A 24365-nucleotide genomic window follows, 5' to 3' on the forward strand; every position below is an offset into this window, starting at 1 on the left:
GGGTGAGAAGTATATGGGGGAGAGGACCACGGGGGAGAGAAGTATCTGGGGGAGAGAAGCAAGGGGGGAGAGAGAAGTATATGGGGGAGAGGAGCAAGGGGGAAGAGAAGCAAGGGGGGAGAAAAGCATGGTGGAGAGAAGCATATGGGGGAGAAAAGCATGGTGGAGAGAAGCATATGGGGGAGAGAAGCATGGGGGGAGAAAAGCATATGGGGAAGAGAAGCAAGGGGGAGAGAAGCATATGGGGAAGAAAAGCATGGTGGAGAAAAGCATATGGGTGAGAGAAGCATGAGGGGAGAAAAGCATATGGGGGAAGAGAAGCAAGGGGGAGAGAAGCATATGGGGAAGAAAAGCATGGTGGAGAAAAGCATATGTGGGAGAGAAGCATGGGGGAGAGAAGCATATGGGGGAGAGAAGCATGGGGGGAGAAAAGCATGGGGGAGAGAAGCATATGGGGGAGAGAAGCATATGGGGGAAGAGAAGAAAGGGGGAGAGAAGCATATGGGGAAGAAAAGCATGGTGGAGAAAAGCATATGTGGGAGAGAAGCATGGGGGGAGAAAAGCATGGGGGAGAGAAGCATATGGGGGAGAGAAGCATGGGGGGAGAAAAGCATGGGGGAGAGAAGCATATGGGGGAGAGAAGCATATGGGGGATCGAAGCATGGGGGGAGAAAAGCATGGGGGAGAGAAGCATATGGGGGAGAGAAGCATATGGGGGAGAGAAGCATGGGGGGAGAGAAGCATATGGGGGAAGAGAAGCAAGGGGGGAGAAAAGCATGGTGGAGAGAAGCATATGGGGAGAGAAGCATGGGGGGAGAAAAGCATATGGGGGAGAGAAGCATATGGGGGAGAGAAGCATGGGGGGAGAAAAGCATGGGGGAGAGAAGCATATGGGGGAGAGAAGCATGGGGGGAGAGAAGCAGGGTAAAGAAGCATGGGAGGAAAAGCAGGGGGGAGAGAAGCAGGGAAGAAGTATGGGGGAGAAATATGGGGGGGAGAAGCATGGGAGAGAGAAGTGGGGGGAGAAGGATGGGGGAGAGAAGCAGAGGAGAGAAGCACAGGGGAGAAGCAGGGGGGAGAATTATGGGGGGAAAAGCAGGGGAGAGAAGCACAGGGGAGAAGTATGGGGGATAGAAGTCGGGAAGAGAAGCACGGTGAAGAGATGTATGGGGGAGAGAAGCAGGGGTGAGAAGTATGGGGAGAGAAGCAAGGGGAAGAAGTATGGGGGAGAAAAGCAGGGGGGAGAAGTATTGGGGAGAGAAGCATAGGGGAGAGAAGCGGGGGGGAGAAGCATGGGGAAAAGAGGGGGCCGGGTGGGGTAGTGTGTGTGGGTGGAGAAGGTGAGGTGGGGTAGTGTGTGTGGGTGGAAGGGGTCAGGTGGGGTAGTGTGTTTGGGGATGGCGGTCGGGTTAATTGCAGGCAGGATGGGAACTTTATTACTATGGTATGTACAGCAGGCGCATTATTACTATATAGGAGGCACAGCAGAGGGGATATTACTATATGGAGGGTACAGCAGGAGGCATTATTACTACATAGGAGGCACAGCAGAGGGTGCATTATTACTATATGGAGGGTACAGCAGGGGGTATAATAACTATATAGGGCACAGCAGAGGGCATTATTACTATATAAGGGTACACAGCAGGGGGACATTTTACAATGTGGGGTAATACAGCAGGAGGCATTGTTACTATAGGGCACAACACTGGACATTATTACTATTTGGGGGCACAGCAGAGTATCCTACCTACAGGGGGCAACATACTTACCTACCTACTCACTGACACCAGGTAGTGGAATAACTACTGTATGGGAGCCTATAGGAGGGGAAAAGGGAAGGAAATTGAAGGAAAAGTGCAGAGCCTGAGATGTTTGTCTGGCAGGTTCTGAAGAGATGAATTGCAACTGAAAGAAATCATCATGGTGGTTTGGGCCGGATGGAGAGGAAAAGGGAAAGAGAACATCTCAGATCAAAGAAGACGTCACCTGTGAGTCACTGAATGAGGTTTTTGCATTTTGTAGAACGTTATCTGGTAGGAGTTCCCCGAGGTAGAAAAGGTTGGGAAACACTGGCCTAGAGGATAGGAGCTAGGGCAGACCTCCCAGAGGCTGTGTGTACAGGGGGAGCTGTGAAGGAGCTGTCTGTGCCTGCTTAGCCACAGTTATTAAGAGTGGAGGCAATAGAGCAGGACTAATTGAGCAGTCATTGGGGTTACTAGCTTCTGCATCGGGCTCCTTCGCTAAGCGCTTATGACGGCACTCAGAGGGCCCGGGCCCCGGATGTTTTAGGACCCTAGCAACGCCCCTGCCCAGCGCCATATTGTGTCAGTGTTGTCAGAGTGGAGAGCGGGTCTAGTCTTCTTCCTCCTCAGTGTCTTCCTCTAAAGTAAATAGAAGACAAAAGGGTGCTGGTGGGCATGCACACTGGCAGCCTTTTTTATTGACTGGAGTGCATCCCATGACTTCCCATGGAAGCCATGAGATGCACTCCAGCCAATGCAAAGTTTGCCAGCACGCATGCCCACTAGAGATGAACGAACGTGCTCGTCCAAACTTGGTACTCGATCGAGTATTAGTGTACTCGATGGTACTCGTTACTCGGACGAGCATCTTGCGATACTCGAGGAAATCTCATCTTCCGTTTCCTGTAAGTTTGCGCGCTATTTCGCAGCCAATAAACATGCAGGAGACTCTTTGATACATCCTGCCATGACGTGGGACCCATACATGTCGATAGCAGCAATTGGTTGCCCAGATCAGATGACCCTGCCATATAAAACTCTGCGCCGGCAGTGCTAGCTTCAGATGCATGCTGTGAGAGATCAGGGACACAGCTGCTGCTGGTCAGGGAGAGCGTGAGTGTAGGATTTAGCGTTCCAGTAGGCAGGGTATATACTAGCAATACAAACAAACAGACCTTTTCAGGGCTTAAAAGCTTTTATTAATACTATTACTACAGACGGCTGGCTGGGAGTTGCAGTGCTGCTACCGCGATTTAACCAGCACACTGTGGTGACCTGCTGCTGGCAGAAAGGGGACATTAGGTGTTGCATACAGATCTCTAAGAAGTGCTCAGTGTACTCCTTTTTTATTTGGGGGCTGGTGGTCCTGGTGTACTGCACTATATAGCTGGGAGTTGTAGTGCATCCTGCATAGAACTTACTTCACTGCTCATTGTATTGGGGTGACAAAGTGTGTACAGTTGTTGCCCATACCAGATAGCACCGTCAATCCCCCCCTAAACTTGTGTTCTGCACTGTATAGCTGGGATTTGTAGTGCATCCTGCATATAACTTACTTCACTGCTTATTGTATTGGGGTGACAAAGTGTGTACAGTTGTTGCCCATACCAGATAGCACCGTCAAGCCCCCCCTAAACTAGTGTGTACTGCAATGTATAGCTGGGATATGTAGTGCATCCTGCATAGAACTTCACTGCTCATTGTATTGGGGTGACAGTGTGTACAGTTGGTGCCCATACCAGATAGCACCACCTAAACTAGTGTGCATTACACTGTATAGCTGGGAGTTGTAGTGCATCCTGCATAGAACTTACTTCACTGCTCATTGTATTGGGGTGACAAAGTGTGTACAGTTGGTGCCCATACCAGATAGCACCACCTAAACTAGTGTGTACTACACTGTATTGCTGGGATTTGTAGTACATCATACATAGAACTTTACTGCTGATTGAAAGGGGGTGTCAGAGTGTGTATAGTTCACACCAATACCAGATTGAACCGTCCAGCCCCCCCTAAACTAGTGGGCACTACACTTTATTGCTTCTGTATCACTTCTAATGGTTCTCGGTGTCCTCACTGCCATGCTCTGACGTCACACTATGTCTGCGGAGAAGCAGGACTGGTTGCCGGGGGCCCGCCGATCGCGCCCCTGCCAACCGGCCAGCTGTTTTATTTTATTTTTTCTTGTCTAGCCGGGGCCGGGACCTCACCACCCCCGGTCGAGAGGCATCAAGTGTACTCTTGATGGTGAGTGGTGAGTGAGAGCAGGCCTAGCCAGTTAGCTGTCAGCACCCGGGTTTATGTCCACTACATATCCCAGCCCCTGGACTCACTCCAATTTTTGGGTGGGCTCAGTTGCTTCCTCACTCACTTGTAATGGTGAGACAATTGCCAGATCCTCAAGGATCAAAGTCAATTTCAAATTCAAAAAGCGGTGGGGGGAGAGGTGGTGAGTCACATTATGCAGGGAATGTTACCCCAACTGCTACATTCAAATTGAAAATCGAAAGGGTGGTGGGGGTAGGAGTGGGGAGTCACGTGATGCAGGGAATGTTACCCCAACTGCTACAGGAGCGGGACTGGTTGCCGGGGGCCCGCCGATCGCGCCCCCGCCAACCAGCCAGCTGTTTTATTTTATTTTTTCTTGTCTAGCCGTGGCCGACGTGCCCACGAGGTGGAATTCCACCTTCCAGATGGTAGCCAGGGTTTACCAGCAATGCAGAGCCATTGTGGAATGCCAGATGTCAACCTCGGTTTAGTCCATTTCAAACCAAATGATTTGTGGTCCATATGCCTACCTCTGCCATCCATGTTGACTACTGGTGTGCCTGCCCTTGCCTCCTTTTGGCTGGGCCTTAACTGGCATCCATGTCGACTACTGGTGTGCCTGCCCTTGCCTCCTTTTGGCTGGGCCTTAACTGGCATCCACGTTGATTACTGCTGGGCCTTTGGTTTACTGGCGTCCCTAATTTTGCCTCATTGTTTTGTCCATTTCGTACCAAATGATTTGTGGTCCTGGTCCATATTGATGTTGTAGCCTTCTCAAAGGCAGGATTGACCAGGTTTTTTTTTAATAGACACTTGCCCTCTCTTAGAGACTCTTTAAAGGATTGAATCATTCAAATCAAATTACGGGGCCTCTTAATAAGACTGTATTGTAGTGATGAGCGAATACTGTTCAATTGAATAGATATTCGATCAAATAGTGAGATATTCGAATATTCGATATTCGCACGAATATCCCGCGAATATTCGATAAATATTCGATAAGCGTTGAAATCCCCCAGCTTCCGGTTTTACCCTTCAAATGGTCAAATAGATGTTTTTCACTAATCAAATACTTGTTCCTATAGACTTTAATGGGATCGAATATTCGATCGAATATTCGAATATTCGCAGGATATTCGTACGAATATCGAAAATTCGAATATCTCACTATTCGCTCATCACTACTGTATTGTTATTCTTCGTCCCTACCTCCAAAGAGATGCCTCTCAAGCAAAACTGCATGAGGGTGTGAGGCAAAATCTAGCCCTAATCCGGCTATTTTAGTTTTAGGCTCAGCAGCAGCACTGCCGTGGGTAAGCGTCAGCGTGCGGTGCTCAAACTGATGAACAGCACCTTCTACCTTCCTTGGATGTTTTAGCCGCTTTTAAGGCAGGATTGACCAGGCCTTTCACAAGTAGCTTCTTTCCTTTCTTGGCTGTTGTAGGAGCCTTTTTGAAGGCAGGATTTGCCAGGCCTTTCACCAGTAGCTTCTTTCCTTTCTTGTCCGTTGTAGTAGCCTTTTTGAAGGCAGGATTGGCCAGGCCTTTCACCAGTAGCTTCTTTCCTTTTTTGGCTGTTGTAGTAGCCTTTTTGAAGGCAGGATTGGCCAGGCCTTTCACCAGTAGCTTCTTTCCTTTCTTGGCTGTCGTAGTAGCCTCTTTGAAGGCAGGATTGGCCAGGCCTTTCACCAGTAGCTTCTTTCCTTCCTTGGATGTTGTAGTAGCCTTTTTGAAGGCAGGATTGACCAGGTCTTTTTAATACATAGGCTACCGCACTTGCCGTCTCTTTGAGACTCTTTAAAGGATTGAAAGTGTATTTGATCAAATTCCGTGGCCTATTAAGCAGACTGTATTGTTCTGTGTCCTCACTGCCATGCTCTGGCGTCACACTACATCTGCGGAGGAGCGGGACTGGTTGCCGGGGGCACGCCGATCGTGCCCCCGCCAACCAGCCAGCTGTTTTATTTTAGTTTTTTTCGGTCTAGCCGTGGTGGGGGCCTCACTACCCCCGGTCGAGAGGCATCAGGTCTACCCTTGATGGTGACTGACAGCTGGCCTAGCCAATTAGCTGTCAGCACCCGGGTTCGTGTGTAATTAGCAGTGAGCTTGGTTGCCTGTGACAAGGGGCGGAACCTGGTGGCAGCTCTGCAACTCGGCAGCCTCACACATGTACCATGCCTGGCCCACATCTTCAACCTAATGTTGCTGCCGTTCCTTAAAACTTACCCTAATGTGGCTGACTTGCTCAACAAGGTGCACCGCATCTGTGCGCATTTCCAAAAGTCAACTGGCATCCATGTTGACTACTGCTGACTACTGGTGTGCCTGCCCTTGCCTCCATGTTGGCCACTGCTTGGCCTTAACTGACATCCATGTTGGCTACTGCTGGGCCTTAACTGGCATCCATGTTGACTACTGCTGGGCCTTAACTGGCATCCATGTTGACTACTGGTGTGCCTGCCCTTGCATTTTTGTTTCTGGGCCTTAACTGGCATCCATGTTGACTACTGCTGGGCCTAAACTGGCATCCATGTTGGCTACTGCTGGGCCTTAACTGGCATCCATTTTGACTACTGCTGGGCCTTAACTGTCATCCATTTTGACTACTGCTGGTCCTTAACTGGCATCCATGTTGACTACTGGTTTTGGACAACACAGATTACTGGGTGTTCACTCTCCTGGACCCTTGGTAGAAACCAAACTTTTCTTCTGTCATTCCTGCAGAGGAACGCAGTATGAGAGTGAATCAATATCAACAGGCCCTGGTACAGAAGCTGAAAATGTACTTCCCATCTGACACCACTAACGCCAGAGGACGTAGTTCTGTGGGCTAAAGAGCCGGGGAAAGGAGCGGTGGAGCAGGCAGCTTTTAAAGGGGCAGGGGAACACTCTCCAAGGCCTTAGACAGTTTCCTGGCACCCCAACAAGACTATGTCAACCGTCCCCAGTCTAGACAGAGTAGGGGGGAAGCCTTCAGGAAGAGGGTGATGGAGTACCTTGCTGACCATACCACCGTCCTTTTCGATCACTCTGCTACTTACAACTGATGGGTTTCAAAGCTTGATACGTGGCCCCAACTGGTGCTTTACGCCTTGGAGGTGCTGGCCTGCCCTGCTGCTAGCGTGTTTTCAGAGCGGGTCTTCAGTGCAGCTGGTACCATCATCACTGATAAACGCACCCGCCTGTCCACTGACAGCGCTGACAGGCTGACATTTATAAAAATGAACAAACCCTGGATTTCGCCTGGATTTCACCTGAATTCAACTGTCCACCCGGGGAAAGCTGCTGAACATGAAGATTCTTGGTATCTCCTCTCCTCCTCCTCTTCCTACAATTCTCAGCCAACTGCCAAGTCTTCTTCCGCCATGCAGGGTCTGGCCTAATTATTGGGAGGCTCAATTGCTTCCTCACTCTGACGCCACACTACGTCTGCGGAGGAGAGGGACTGGTTGCCGGGGGCCCGTCAATCGCGCCCCTGCCAACCAGCCTGCTGTTTAATTTTTTTGTGTAGCCGTGGCCGGGGCCTCACCACCCCCGGTCGAGAGGCATCAAGTGTACCCTTGATGGTGAGTGCTGACTGACAACTGGCCTAGCCAGTTAGCTGTCAGCACCCGGGTTCATGTCCACTACATATCCCAGCCCCTGGACTCACTCCAATTTTTGGGAGGCTCACTTGCTTTCTCGCTGACTTGTAATGGTTATCTGTGTGTTCATGGCCCTGCTGTGTCTGGCCTAATTTTTGGGAGGCTCACTTGCTTCCTCACTCACTTGTAATGGTTCTCTGTGTGCTCAATGCCATGCTGCTTGTGCCCTAAATTTTGGGAGGCTCACATGCTTTCTCGCTCACTTTTAAGGATTCTCTGTGTGCTCAATGCCATGCTAGGTCTGGTATAATTTTTGGAAGGCTAACTGGCTACCGCTTCTACCTTCTACCTCTGTTCTCACCGCCATGCTGTGTCAGGCTGAGTTTTTGGGTGGTCCATATGCCTACCTCTGTTTTAACCAGGCTGTTGCACAGAATTAGGCATAATGGTGCCATTAGGCAGCCTCAGAGGCATGCATACATGCTGCCCCTGCTGTTTCCTGTCCATTTCTGTTGTGTTTCCATCAATTTCTGAAGTTGACAGGTTTTCACACGACCTTCCCTCTACTGAACCTGAGTCCCCTCAAAAAATGCTTGAGTCTCTCATTGACTTCAATGGGGTTTGTTACTCGAAACGAGCACTCGAATATCGGGAGATATTCGTTTTGAGTAACGAGCACCCGAGCATTTTAGTACTCGCTCATTACTAATGCCCACCAGCAGCCTTTTCTCTCTCATTCACTTTACTGCAACCTGGAAGTGAGGGAGATCCGAAGACACCCGCCAGAGATGATGGGGACACGGCCGGTGGGAGATTCAATCTTCGATCGTTACCGAAAGGATGGTATAAATATAAGGTGAATGTGTTTTTTTTTTTTTTTTGTTAAGCCAGAGTTGTACTTTAACCCCTTAATGATGGAGCCAATTTTCATTTTTCCTCCTACTCTGCAATGGCAGACTTAAGTTTTGCAAAAAATACGCTGTGAAACCAGAAAAAAATTATATGTGAAATTGAAAAATAAAACTAAATTTTTTTATTTTGGACGGGTCGTTTTTACGCTGTTCGTCCTATGGTAAAACTGACATGTTATATATATTCCTCAAGTCGGTACGATTACAACAATATGTAACTTGTATAACCTTTATCCTTTGGTCTATGGGGCTGTGTGAGGTGTTATTTTTTGCTCCATAATCTGTAGTTTCTATCAGTACTTTGATTTTGTATATGCGACTATTTGATCGCTTTTGATTACAATTATTCTGGATTTTATGCAACCAAAAAAGCGCAATTTTGCATTTTGGCGGGTTTTTGCGCTTACGCCCTTCAATGTGCAAGATCAGGAATGAAATAATTTAATAGTTTGGGCAATTACGCATGTGGTGATACCAAATATGTTTCCCTATCGTCCCATTGGCATCACAACATATGGGGTATTATCGCCCCTGCGAGCCCCGGGGTCGAAGGAATTTTAATGAAAAAAAATAAGTAAAACTTTTATTTCCCTCCTCCAGGAAGTATAATAAGCCCCACCTCCCCACACACTTCAGTCTTTTTTCACTTCGTTTCTGTTATCCCTAGGGGACTCTGTCCCTCCTCCTTATCTTTCTAGGTACCTGTGGATTCCTTGGTGCCAGGTATCCACCGCAGGATCCAGTTGCAGGCCAGTAGCTAAGGTCCCGGGTTTCGGGCCCGGTTTTCTCTTCTATCTTTACTTTGTTATGATTTTACTCTTGGAACGCATTTTGCGTTCCATTCACGACGTTGCGTCACTTCCGGTATTTCTGCCGGGCTGTAGAACGCATGACGCGCTTGCGTGTCAGTGCCGAGTCAGCAGTGCGTCACTTCTGGTTCTGGTCGCGGCTCGCCGTGCGGGCGTGCCGGCGCTCCAGAGCTGCATATAAGGCGAACCAGGATGCCAGCAGACAGGTCTGATCAGTTCGATCTTGGGTGCTGTATCCCAGTTTTCTGTCTTTGCAGAAAGTTTATACAGAGCGTGAATCCGGCTTTCTATTTTCATCTACTAAATGTCTGAAATGGAGACCAGTCCATCCAGCAAAAGATCTGGAAAAAGAAAGCATTTTGCTTGTGCTGATTGTGAGACTCCTCTGCCGGACGGCTATGAATACCTTCGCTGTGAGTCTTGCAGACCTAAGCCTAAGCCTAATGAGGAACCTGACATTCAGGACGTTGTCATATGGGTCAAGGACTATGTACAGAAATCTCTAGCTGCAAGAGAGGTTGTTCAGCCTTGTTCTAAGAAAAGGAATAAACGGAGTATCTCTCCTTCCACTTCTCAGCCTGGGTCGGTACACTCTGTAATCCAGCAAGAGAAATCCTCCTTTTCTTCAGATTCTTCTTCTATATCTGAAGATGAGAAAGAACTGTTTAAGGGGTACTTTACCACTGATAGAATCTACAAGCTACGTAAGGCGGTACAGGCAGAGATTCATCCGGAAGAATTAGAGGAAGGTCAGTCCTCCAATAAAAAGCCTAGGGCTTTTCATGTTGGAGAGACGTCAATGAGTATGTTACAAACGGAATGTAGAAAAACGGAAAAAGCTCCGGTCTTGAGTAAGAGGTTCAAAACCTTATATGTCCTCAAGGAGGAACAATGTAAGGAGTGGATGGAACCTCCAAAAGTTTATACAGCCATTGCCAAACTATCCAAGCGCATGGTCTTACCTGCGGAGGATGGTTCAAACCTCAGAGACCCTATGGACAAAAGGGTCAAGGTGGCCTTCAAGAGATCTTATACTGCGGCCGCTGCCAAGGGGCGGTTTCCATATCCTCATTTGAGGTTTCTAAAAGCCTCAGACGTTGGCTGGCTAAAGTCCAAAAGAACTTGGAATCTGGAGTAAGCAGGGATAAGATCCTTCGCTCCTTCAAAAAGGTAAACATGGCCATAGATTTTCTCTGTGATGCAGCATCCCAGGGGACAAGTCTAGCCTCCAAGACTATGGCTCTCTCCACTGCAGGTAGGAGAGCATTATGGTTAAGACCCTGGTTTGGAGACGCAAATTCAAAGTTTCAACTATGTAACATGGAATTTCAACCAGGGAGATTATTTGGCACAGAACTTGACAAACTAATGGAAGAGATGTCAGATAAGAAAGGGAAATCACTTCCTCTATCCTACAAGACTCGGGATTCCTTTCGTAGAGCTAAATCACCACAGCGTGGGATTCTAGTACAGAGGAAGAGGAAAGAATTATTCAAGAAGAGGTCCTGGCAAGCAGCAAAATAAGTACACCAATAAAAAACCCAATTTTTGACGCCAGAAGCACCCCGGTGGGGGGGCGTCTAACTTTGTATCTCCCAGCTTGGGAAACGTTATTAAAGGATCAGTGGATAGTAAACTTTATCCGCAGTGGTTATGTCCTTCATTTCTCTCTTCTTCCTCCTCCAAGGTTTCATCTCTCACGAAAGCTAAAACCAGAGAAACAGACAGTTCTAGAGAAAGATATTCTTCACCTCTTATCCATACAGGCATTGGAAGACGTTCCTCCATCAGAGATTGGTCAAGGCGTGTACTCTCCCATATTTCTCGTGCCCAAGCCATCCGAAAGGTGGAGGCTTAATAAAGATCTGCGGTATCTAAATACATTCATAATAAAGAAGAAATTCCGCATGGAAAATATAAAATCGGTAAGATCAATCCTCCAAGAAGGGGATTTTATGGCATCAATAGATCTACAAGTTGCTTATCTCCATGTTCCAATTCTGAAAGCACACAGGAAGTACCTAAGGATCGCCATCCAACTACAGGGTCAGGTAAGACACTTGCAATTCAGAGTTCTCCCATTCGGGATAACCTCTGCTCCCTTCATCTTTACAAAAATAGTGTCGGCCATGATGGTCCTATTCCGGTTACAGGGGATAAAGATCATCTCATACCTCGACGACTGGTTGATTATGGCTCAGACTCAGAATCTTCTGAATCATCAGTTGAATTATGTCCAGGACATACTTCAACAGCTAGGATGGGATCAACCACGAGAAATCGGACATCCAGGACCAAGGTGTTTCTGGGATTTCTAATAGATTTCGCACAAATTAAATTATTTCTATCAACTCCCCGAGTAGAACGTATCCAGGCAGGTGCTCAATTTCTTATTCCTCCTCGTCAGGTCTCCATAAGAACCTTAATGAGGTTCCTAGGACTCCTCACCTCAGCAGCGGATGCAGTTCCTTGGGCGCTGTGGCACATGAGATTCCTACAGACGGAAGTTCTATCAGCCTGGAACTGGAGACTAGATGATCTGGATGCAATGCATGCCCTGTCTACACGAAAAAGACAATCCCTAATGTGGTGGAGGCAAGTCAAACATGGATTTTTGATTTTAGAGCCACATTGGGTCACCATAACGACGGACGCTTCGGGCACAGGACGGGGAGCCTATCTATTAGACAACACAGTCTCAGGAGTTTGGAACCCACTAGAGTCCAGTCTTCCTTCCAACATAAGAGAGCTCAGAGCAATTTATCTTGCTCTTCTCCATTTCTCTCCAGTTATAATCCACAAAGCAGTGAGGATCAGGATAGACAACATTGCCTGTGTTGCTTACCTGAACAAGCAGGGAGGTACCAGATCTCCTTTGCTTCTCAAGGAGGTGGAGAAGATTTTCACATGGGCAGAAACCAGGGTGACCAGGTTATCTGCCATTCATATCAGAGGTATACACAATACTCTGGCGGATCGACTAAGTCGAGGACTTATGGTCCCAGGGGAGTGGTCTCTCTCGAGGAGAGTGTTCACTCAAATAACACACAGATGGGGACTTCCTCAAATAGATCTCATGGCATCAGCAAACAAAGCCAAACTGATGAGGTTTTGTTCCCTGTATACGTCGGACAACCCGACCGTAGTCAATGCTATGACAATACCGTGGACGTTTCAACTAGCCTACATCTTTCCACCGATCGCCATGATTCCCACAGTTCTGACGAAGATCCGGTTGGATCAGGCAACAGTAATAATCGTGACACCCTTCTGGCCGAAGAGGTCGTGGTTCACCCTGCTCATGAATATTAGCAGAGGGGATTTTTGGAAACTTCCTCTGTATCAAGATCTGATATCCCAGGGACATCATCTGTGCAGGGATCTAGCCAACCTCAGCTTGACAGCTTGGAGGCTAGAAGGACCATATTAAATGCAGGGTTTTGCATACTCTTTCTCATGCACGTAGCAGTGTCACAAATAAAACCTATCTTCGGATTTGGAAGATTTTTCAGGCCTGGTGTTCTTCTAAAGAGATCGATCCAATGAAACCGTCTACTCCACAGTTACTAGAATTCCTTTATCTGCCTACATGAATTGGCGTCTCTTTCAAATCCTGGAAATAAAAAACTTTGTTAAAGCCGTAACCAGACTAAGACCTAATCTGGTGAAACAGGTAGACACTTGGGACTTGTCCCTAGTGTTGAGGCGCTTATGCCTCCCTCCATTTAAGCCATTGGAAGAAACAGACTTCAAATTCCTTTCCTTTAAAGTTGCCTTTTTTTGGGGATCACTTCTGCCAAGAGGGTAGGGGAGCTCCAAGCGCTTGGTTCTGCCCCCCCCTTATGTTGTTTTTTCTCAGGATAAAGTTATTCTGAAGTTTCTTCCAGGATTCCTCCCTAGAGTGGCGTCTTATTCCAACATTAACCAGTCGGTGGTTCTCCCAGTTTTTTTCTCTTGTATCTTCGGTTGAAGATGAATTAAATCTCTCGCTGTTGGACGTTTCCAGATCTATCAGGATATACCTGGATAGAGTAAGCACATTCCGTAAGGAAGACATTTTTTTTGTTCTTTTCGCTGGGAAGAACAAAGGAAAAAGAGCGTCAAAGCCTACCATATCTCGATGGATCTGTGATTCCATCGTCCTTTGCTATACTTCGGCTGAGTTATCTCCACCTGAGTTCACTAGAGCTCATTCTACTAGGGCAGTAGCCTCTAGTTAGCCAGAGCGGGCATTTGTGCCGCTTGAGGACATATGCCAGACGGCTACCTGGTCATCACTGTCTACCTTTGTCAACCACTATAGATGGAATCTATCTGTTCAGCAAGAACTGTATTTGCAAAATCTGTACTCTCTGCTGCTGTTATTGTTAACCCACCCAATAAGGATCATGCTTGCTAGTTCCCCATATGTTGTGATGCCAATGGGACGATAGGAAAGCAAAAATTATTATGTTAATTTGTTTTCCCTGAGACCCATTGGCATCACAAGACACCCGCCCTATTCGTTATAATTGACTGAGGTGTGTGGGGAGGTGGGGCTTATTATACTTCCTGGAGGAGGGGAATAAAAGTTTTACTTATTTTTTTCATTAAAATTCCTTCGTCCCAGGGGTTTGCAGGGGCGATAATACCCCATATGTTGTGATGCCAATGGGTCTCAGGGAAAACAAATTAACATAATGATTTTCGCTTATTTATTTATCTTTATTTATAAAATGGGAAAAGGGGGGTGATTCAGACTTTTGTTAGGGGATGGGGATTTTTATAATAATGCTTTTAATAATGATTTTATTTGTATAGCGAACACAGATTCCGCAGCACTTTACATAGTTTTGCCAATTATTGCTCCCTGTCCCCATTAGGGCTCACAATCTTTTATTAATAAAAACACTTTTTATTAAAAAACTTATACATTAATTAGAAATCTTCCTGGGGGACTTCTAATATAACTGCACAGATCTCTCATAGAGATCAGTGTAGTTTGCATTATACAGCATAGATCAATGAAATCGGTGCTCTATTGGTCTGGCCTCTTATAGACCAGATTAATAGAATACTGAGCCAGGATCAGCGATATTCCAATGATAAGGCCCGGGCCGGTAAGCAGAAGGGATCCCCCCTATGCGATCGCATCGCGCGTGAGGGGGGGGGGGGGGGCGGGTCCAGCCACTAGACCCCAGGCAAAGGCCTGTGGAGGACTTAAATGCAGCTGTCATGTTTGTCAAGTTTGTTTCAAAAGTTCGGTCCGACTGGACTTTCAGACTTTTTCGGAAAGTTCGGTCCGACCGAATTTTGGATTTCTTCGGATTTTATAGTTTAAAACATCTGTATGATACAGGGGTAGTGTATTTGGTTGAATTTAGGGCTCTACATGTCAGTAATATCATTATCTTTTCGATCTGTCAAAGTCAATTTTTTTTTTAGATTTCAATATTCACCATTACAGGGTCTATGCAGGAAACTCACCATTACAGGGTCTATGCAGGAAATTCACCATTATAGGGTCTATGCAGGAAATTCACCATTACAGGGTCTATGCAGGAAATTCACCATTACAGGGTCTATGCAGGAAACTCACCATTACAGGGTCTATGCAGGAAATTCACCATTATAGGGTCTATGCAGGAAATTCACCATTACAGGGTCTATGCAGGAAATTCACCATTACAGGGTCTATGCAGGAAACTCACCATTACAGGGTCTATGCAGGAAATTCACCATTATAGGGTCTATGCAGGAAATTCACCATTACAGGTCTATGCAGGAAATTCACAATTACAGGGTCTATGCAGGAAAAAGGTCACAAATGAAGTGAAGGAGCAGCAGTAGTCATTGGAGGCCAGTGGAGGTCCAGCAATAGTCATTTGAGGCCAGAACAGGAGCAGCAGTAGTCAACATGGAGGCCAGGCAGGAGCAGCAGTAGCCAACATGGAGGCCAGGCAGGAGCAGCAGTAGCCAACATGGCGGCCAAGCAGAATCAGCAGTAGCCAACATGGAGGGCAGGCAGGATCAGCAGTAGCCAACATGGAGGGCAGGCAGGATCAGCAGTAGCCAACATGGAGGCCAGGCAGAAGCAACAGTAGTCAACATGGAGGGCAGGCAGGATCAGCAGTAGCCAACATGGAGGCCAGGCAGGAGTAAGGGTCCAAGTATATAAATTCAGTATATAGCACTTTTTTTTAAGATACAATGCTATACACCTGAACCAGGTATTTTAGTCTCTCAGGAAAAGACGGATGTGATATACACACTATCAGAAGTATAGGACTTGTATATCTGTACTGCACGTTTTGGTTCCGTGCACCCTTTTCTGTCCTATGCCTAATCTATCTATCTTTCGCCCTCTCTATATTTCTCTCTCAATCACTAGATTTCTCCTCTCCGCTTTCCTAATCTTTCCTTTCCTTTCCCACAATATCTTCTCAGTAAAGAGGACAGGAGATAAATAACTGACAGTTATTGAAGGTGTATGTGCATTTAAACCGATATTCACTTTAAGGGTGCGTTCACACCTACAGGATCCGCAGCAGATCTGCAGCAGATCCGCAGCAGATTTGATTGTGCAGATTTGATTCTGTGTTCAGTTATTTAAATGAAATCTGCTGCGGATCCGCTGCGGATCCGCAGCAGAAAATCAGCTGTGGATTCGGTAAGTGTGAACGTACCCTAAAAAAGCTAAACTACTTTACCAGATGCAACCCGTGGACAGGTGTGGTGTCTTAAAGGGAAACTATAGGGTACTAGAGTTACTACTCCGGTGTCTTCCTGTGGTGTCCACCCTGAGATTGTTGAGGTATAATTTCACTTTTGTTTATTCAGATCCTACAACAAATGATACCATGACATGCCCAACAGATGAACAATGGCAGCTAAGAGATGGCAGCTATGGATGTTACTGCACAGACAAATATAAAGTAGCTGGTAAGTCTGTCATTAATAATGTGTTACATGTGCTTCCTGGAGAAACATTTACTCTTGAAAAGTAGTGGCCCCCTGCATATGATGACGAACCACTGAGCCACTCATATAAATGACGCAATCCCTAAAATCCTCCCAAATACCTACTTACCTACTTACTTATTCTTCTGGACAGTGGAAGTTACATCATAGTTTGGGGTGGGCGGGGGTGGGGTGGGGTGGCGGTTTCAGGCTTTTTCTATATCTGGCGGCTCCCAGCAGACAACCGTTATGACTATAAGACAACAAAAAGTGGTTTCCATTGCTAGCTGTTTTAGTTAAAATGTTGCTGATAATTCTGGAAGTACAGGGGCACGTCATTGATGGTACAGCAGGCTTTAGCAATACAGAACAGATCTAATGGATAATTGTAGTACATATCTACTGCCTTGATCTGTATATCCCATAGTATCGGGTCAAAATTGCTTATTTTTTTATCACATCCTAGAAAAATGAAATATAAAGTGATCAAAAAGCCAGTTATAGACAATTGTATTAATGAACACTACAGATCATAGTGTAAAAAAAAAAGATGGCCCGCAATTAGCCTTGGAGACAGGAAAATAAAAAAGGTTACTGGGCAATTTTATGTACTTTTTTTTTCAGTTCTAAAATAAAATATAAATCCAAAAATAGTGCCACAAAGAACGCCTAACAGATAACCAACAAGATTCACTGAGATAGGGTATATAAAAAAGATCTAAAATGTAACTTTTAATAATCTTCATTAAAAATAACTAACCAAAAAATGAAAACCAGATATGAACCAAACAGTGCCGAAACTAGGAAAATATTTATCTTACCGCTCAACGGTGGCTGCTGAGTCGGGATAACTGGAGTGGCCGTGGATCATTCACATCGCCATAGCTGTCCTTGATCTTGAATGAACTCCACGTAGGCGGCTGAGATCTCCCGGTGAGGTGAATGGGAGAAAACACAGTGAAGTGTATACACAAATGGGAGATAGGGCAGCCGGTCCCTGACACTGTCCTATTACACCCTATTAGATCTGTCCCTCCAGACAGAGCTCCCGCCCTAAAAAGGGCGACTCCGCCACACTCACTCCTAGGGTCCCTAGTTAAACCCTACTAAAATACGTGGCTGCGTCCCAATGCATTTCATCTCCCGTAGGGGGAATCATCAGGGGATCCAAAAGATATTAGAGTGCCACTAAACAAAGAAGAAAAGGGAAGGGTAAAGACTGCACGTATGGTGCCAGCCGCGCGTATGGCGTCCCCTTACTAGTATACACACATACTGGTTTAAATACACATAGCTCCGCCCCTTCTGGGTTGCGGATACACACCTGATAACTATCTTGCTTCAATGTTGCTATAGCCCCCACGTGTGATGTATTCCAGTCTTACTAACAGTACTTCCGGGTTGTTCCGTCACGTGACTGGGGAGCTCATTCCGTCACGGCTACGTAGTAGTCACCTGATCGCAGCTAGTGCATCCAAGTGCTATCTGCACTTCCAGGTTGTCCCGCCCCCGTTACGTGACTGAAAGACTCATTTCATCAGAGCTACGTAGTGATCACCTGATCACGACTCATGCGTCCCAGTCAGCTGATACCAGATTTGGAACGCAGAGTAACGTAGGTTGGAACGCATATCTATTCAACCATCCCGTACCTTTTTAGGTGAAGTGCAACTAATAAAGATGATAATTGTAAGTATCAACAAACCAGTCGGGTCAGAGTTAAAAGATAAAAAGCAGATAATTATCCACCTTACCCTACCGCTGTGTACAATCACACAACCTATAGATAAACCATTTATGACAAAAGTCAAACTACATAGACCCCAAGTAACATCATCATATTGCACTATCCCAGAAGGTATGACTGCAGTGTTAGTCTCAAAAATTAAGATAGATCAAACCAAACACACATAACTAAATCAGAGCTAAAGCAAATGAGAAGCAATAATGATGTGTCTGTTTAACACAAATAATAGTAATAAATGTGGCAGGTCATGGCTGGTACATGTTTAGACAAATGGAGATGTATATTACATATAGAAAACCCCCACCAAGCTAGTGTGGTACCTACAAAAAGCAGGCATAACTAATTTGTTCGTTAAGACCCAGAGGACTTACAGTTTTGAGTCTGAAAGTCCAGCGACATTCCTTTTGGAGAATCATTTTATCCCAGTCGCCGCCGCGTCTGGGAGGGCGCACTTTTTCAATGCCCACAAACGATATCTCTCTCAAATTACCATTATGGACCTCATTCATATGTTTTGCAATGGGCGTGTTCTCATTTCTCCTGATATTACCGATATGGTCCTGAACTCTCTTCCTAAACTCTCTTATTGTTTTCCCTACATAATCAAGAGGGCATGTACATCTTGCCTTATAGATCACACCTCGCGTTCGGCAGCCTACGAAGTCTCTTATCTCAAACTCCTCCCCCGTAGTCGAGGAGGAGAATTTTTTGTTTTTTTGTATAACTTCACATGCAGAACAGGATCCACAGGGAAAGCAGCCATTCGGTGGCTTTGGAAGCCAAGTACCATCTTTCACTGGGACAAAATGGCTATGGATTATTCTGTCTCCAATGCTTCTCCCCTTGCGATAGGTAATCGCTGGGTATGATGGTATTACCTCCTTTAAGACAGGATCCATGCGCAGAATGTCCCAGTATTTCCCCAGAACTGTTCTTACTTCCCTAGGCGCGCTATCGTAGGTGCCAATCACTCTCATAGTCTCATTCTTACCTCCTTTTACCTTTTTAGGTACCAGGAGTTCAGACCTCTCAGTGACAGAAGCCACCTCCATTGCTTGATTTATGACCTCATTAGGGTACCCCCTACTCAGAAAACGTCTTTTTAGATCACTTTTTTCAGTTTCAAAGTCTGAGCGCGAGGAACAATTGCGCCTCAGACGCAGAAACTGCCCTTTGGGAATGCCTTTTTTAAGCGGGAAGGGATGCCAGCTATCCCATCTGAGTAAGCTATTCGTAGCCGTACTCTTTCTGAAAATTGTAGTGCTGAGGGAGTAATCTGGATTCTTCATGATTTTTACATCAAGGAAATTGATTAAATTTTTATCAATTTCACTTGTAAACCTCAACCCAATAGGGTTGATGTTTAGCCAGTTCATGAAGTCCTGAAACTCCTCCCTTGAGCCAGTCCACACCAGCATCACATCATCGATATAACGTGACCAAAAGGGGATGTTGGTAGAGTAGGTGTTATCACTCTCCCCAAACACCAAACGGGCCTCCCACCATCCCAATAGTATGTTTGCATAAGTGGGAGCGCAGGGGCACCCCATTGCGGTGCCTCTGCGCTGGTGGTAGGCCCTCCCACTAAACGTGAAGACATTGCTGGTGAGGACTAGCTCAAGTAAATCCAGGATAAACTGATTATGTTTCTGATGGTGTATCCCTCGTGAGCTCAGGAAGTAAGCCACCGCCTTACGCCTTCCTGAGCTCACGAGGGATACATGGGATTCTGCGCATGGATCCTGTCTTAAAGGAGGTAATACCATCATACCCAGCGATTACCTATCGCAAGGGGAGAAGCATTGGAGACAGAATAATCCATAGCCATTTTGTCCCAGTGAAAGATGGTACTTGGCTTCCAAAGCCACCGAATGGCTGCTTTCCCTGTGGATCCTGTTCTGCATGTGAAGTTATACAAAAAAACAAAAAATTCTCCTCCTCGACTACGGGGGAGGAGTTTGAGATAAGAGACTTCGTAGGCTGCCGTACGCGAGGTGTGATCTATAAGGCAAGATGTACATGCCCTCTTGATTATGTAGGGAAAACAATAAGAGAGTTTAGGAAGAGAGTTCAGGACCATATCGGTAATATCAGGAGAAATGAGAACACGCCCATTGCAAAACATATGAATGAGGTCCATAATGGTAATTTGAGAGAGATATCGTTTGTGGGCATTGAAAAAGTGCGCCCTCCCAGACGCGGCGGCGACTGGGATAAAATGATTCTCCAAAAGGAATGTCGCTGGACTTTCAGACTCAAAACTGTAAGTCCTCTGGGTCTTAACGAACAAATTAGTTATGCCTGCTTTTTGTAGGTACCACACTAGCTTGGTGGGGGTTTTCTATATGTAATATACATCTCCATTTGTCTAAACATGTACCAGCCATGACCTGCCACATTTATTACTATTATTTGTGTTAAACAGACACATCATTATTGCTTCTCATTTGCTTTAGCTCTGATTTAGTTATGTGTGTTTGGTTTGATCTATCTTAATTTTTGAGACTAACACTGCAGTCATACCTTCTGGGATAGTGCAATATGATGATGTTACTTGGGGTCTATGTAGTTTGACTTTTGTCATAAATGGTTTATCTATAGGTTGTGTGATTGTACACAGCGGTAGGGTAAGGTGGATAATTATCTGCTTTTTATCTTTTAACTCTGACCCGACTGGTTTGTTGATACTTACAATTATCATCTTTATTAGTTGCACTTCACCTAAAAAGGTACGGGATGGTTGAATAGATATGCGTTCCAACCTACGTTACTCTGCGTTCCAAATCTGGTATCAGCTGACTGGGACGCATGAGTCGTGATCAGGTGATCACTACGTAGCTCTGATGAAATGAGTCTTTCAGTCACGTAACGGGGGCGGGACAACCTGGAAGTGCAGATAGCACTTGGACGCACTAGCTGCGATCAGGTGACTACTACGTAGCCGTGACGGAATGAGCTCCCCAGTCACGTGACGGAACAACCCGGAAGTACTGTTAGTAAGACTGGAATACATCACACGTGGGGGCTATAGCAACATTGAAGCAAGATAGTTATCAGGTGTGTATCCGCAACCCAGAAGGGGCGGAGCTATGTGTATTTAAACCAGTATGTGTGTATACTAGTAAGGGGACGCCATACGCGCGGCTGGCACCATACGTGCAGTCTTTACCCTTCCCTTTTCTTCTTTGTTTAGTGGCACTCTAATATCTTTTGGATCCCCTGATGATTCCCCCTACGGGAGATGAAATGCATTGGGACGCAGCCACGTATTTTAGTAGGGTTTAACTAGGGACCCTAGGAGTGAGTGTGGCGGAGTCGCCCTTTTTAGGGCGGGAGCTCTGTCTGGAGGGACAGATCTAATAGGGTGTAATAGGACAGTGTCAGGGACCGGCTGCCCTATCTCCCATTTGTGTATACACTTCACTGTGTTTTCTCCCATTCACCTCACCGGGAGATCTCAGCCGCCTACGTGGAGTTCATTCAAGATCAAGGACAGCTATGGCGATGTGAATGATCCACGGCCACTCCAGTTATCCCGACTCAGCAGCCACCGTTGAGCGGTAAGATAAATATTTTCCTAGTTTCGGCACTGTTTGGTTCATATCTGGTTTTCATTTTTTGGTTAGTTATTTTTAATGAAGATTATTAAAAGTTACATTTTAGATCTTTTTTATATACCCTATCTCAGTGAATCTAAAATAAAATAAAAGCTACATGAATTGACGACTGTTGTAGTCATACATTAAAGCTTCCCTGTCATCATATAAAACTTTTGACATGCTAAAGGTTTTGATTGGTCCGGGACTGAGTGTTTAGCGCTGTAGTGATCATGAGAATAAACGGGGAGAGACCGAGGTCGGCTCCCCACTCATCGCTATGGGTCGCACCCGGACTGATAAAAACTTTTGAGATGTTTCTCTGACATTTTGTTTTTTTTTTAAATCATGACACTTTTAAAATATAGATTTTTTAAAAACAATTTTTCTTTTGTTTTTGCAGCATATGTCATGGAAAAATTAAAGGACAACTCCGGCCAAAACTATTTTTTAACATGTTATTACTTATGGAAAGTTATACAAATGTCTAATGTACATTAATTATGGGAAATGCACATATAGGGCTATTTCCCTTAATTTAGTAGATCAGGGAGACTTCAGATTCTCTAAAAAGCGTGACGTCACAAACCAGGGGTGTAATTACAATGGAGTGTCCAGCAGGGGCGCACTATATATAGAAGTCAATGGTACTCATTGACTTCTATATATAGTGCGCCCCTGCTGGACACTCCATTGGAATTACAATGGATGTGTATGGGAATGTACTATACAGTATGTTTTTGATTGAATACATTTATGGAATACTTTGGGGAGCAAGTGTCCTTGCTCCCCAAAGGAATCCATAAATGTATTTAACCAGTATGTTTGGAGGGCACCGAGCAGGGATGGAGAGAAGTGCATCTACCTCCCCCCTCCCTCCATGCTCGGTACTGCTGCCACATATACACAGCACTACTCCCCCATTATCTGTTCATATTATGAACAGATAATGGGGGAGTAGTACCTGTGCTTTTCCGATAATGAACGCCGCCACCGCCGCCGCACAGCTGCTTGTCCCAGCACTTCAGCATGCCCCCTCCGTCTCCCAGTTAACAAGTTGTAACTATCACGCTGATCATCGCCGCCACTTACTGCTTCTCTCCGCGGCTTACCACCGCTTACAGCCTTTCTCCACCACCTCTCTCTGCATACACATACCACTTCCCAGTCAACACTGCATGCCATGCAGTGTGGACCGGGAAGCAGTATGCGTATGCAGAGAGAGGTGTCGGTAAGCGGCGGAGTGAAGCAGTAAGCGGTGGCAATGATCGGTGGCGGATTATAATGTGGGCGGTTTGGGTGGCCGCCCGAGGCTCTGGGGGGGCCCATGCCGCCGCCGCCCACATTATTAGTTTGCAGGGTGTTACACGGCAGCATGGAGTTGTTAGAAGGACCTGCCGTGTTTTCTGCAGAGCAATTGGGAAGGACCTGTGGTGATGTCATAAGGAGGTGGGGCTCAGAACGGGAAAGGATACTAATGGATGAAGGACCTGTGATCATTGTTGGGGGGGGGGCAGGTTGGGTGGACAGCCCGGGGCCCATGGTACATTTAATCCGCCACTGGCGATGATCGGTGGAGAGAGGCGGCGATGATCAGCATGATAGTTACAACTTGTTAGCTGGAAGGAGGAGGGGGAGCGGTGGAGGGGGCATCCTGAAGCTCTTTGGACAAGCAGCTGTGCGGCGGCGTTCGTTATCGGAATAGCACAGGTACTACTCCCCTATTATCTGTTCATGTGGTTCATGTGGCAGCAGCAGCACCGAGCAGGGAGGGAGGGGGGAGATAGATGCACTTCTCTCTCTCCCTGCTCGGTGCCCTCCAAACGTACTGGTTAAATACATTTATGGATTCCTTTGGGGAGCAAGGACACTTGCTCCCCAAAGTATTCCATAAATGTATTCAATCAAAAACATACTTTATAGTACATTCCCATACACATCCTTTGCAATTCCAATGGAGTGTCCAGCAGGGGCGCACTATATATAGAAGTCAATGGTACTCATTGACTTCTATATATAGTGCGCCCCTGCTGGACACTCCATTATAATTACACCCCCCGTTCGTGACATTTTTTTTTTTAGAGAATTTGAAGTCTCCCTGATCTATTAAATTAAGGGAAATAGCCCTATATGTGCATTTTCCATAATGAATGCACATTAGAAATTTGTATAACTTTCCATAAGTAATAACATGTTAAAAAATAGTTTTGGCCGGAGTTGTCCTTTAAGGGTGTCATTGCAAAGTAAAATCTTGCAAACTACAAGATCTTATATGGGTGTGTAGATGTAAAAATAAAATAGTTGTGGCTTTAAAAAGACAAAAACAAAAAATTTAATGTAAACTTAAATAATAAGTAAATTAGGTGGTTTGGTGCACTGGGGATGGGACTATAGCCATTGGAGCACCAATCAGTCAGTCTGCTGTCCCCTCCTGTGTATTCCTCCTGTGTTCTAAACTCCTGTTAGTTTCCTTTAAAGTTACAAAGAAATTACATTTATATAACAGGTACCTAGACAAACCATATAAACCTGACAATTGCAAGGTTCACACAACGTCAAAAAACGTCCGATTTTGATATTTAAAAAATGGCCGTTAACTGACAGCAATGGCAATGCATTAAAGTTAATGGGAGGACGGACATCCAATGCACCAAATGCATTGAAAAACGGCCATCTTTACCGCGGTAAAAACACATGCACTTATATGGTCCAGATTGCACTCCAAACTCACAGGGGGACATTTATTAAGTCCGACGTTTTTTCCGCC

At 45.9% G+C, this 24365-nt stretch overlaps 1 protein-coding gene across 1 annotated transcript in view; it reads left to right on the plus strand.

The window, feature by feature from the left end:
- LOC138801808 (uromodulin-like) overlaps positions 1-24365 on the plus strand; it is a 93912-nt gene that overhangs the window by 20794 nt on the left and 48753 nt on the right. The window contains exon 10 of the mRNA XM_069984906.1: positions 16136-16237. Within this exon, the coding sequence (XP_069841007.1) occupies positions 16136-16237 (102 nt within the window). The remainder of the gene's footprint in view (positions 1-16135; positions 16238-24365) is intronic.

Source organism: Dendropsophus ebraccatus, chromosome 9 (genome assembly GCF_027789765.1).
Source record: "Dendropsophus ebraccatus isolate aDenEbr1 chromosome 9, aDenEbr1.pat, whole genome shotgun sequence".
NCBI lineage: Eukaryota > Metazoa > Chordata > Amphibia > Anura > Hylidae > Dendropsophus > Dendropsophus ebraccatus.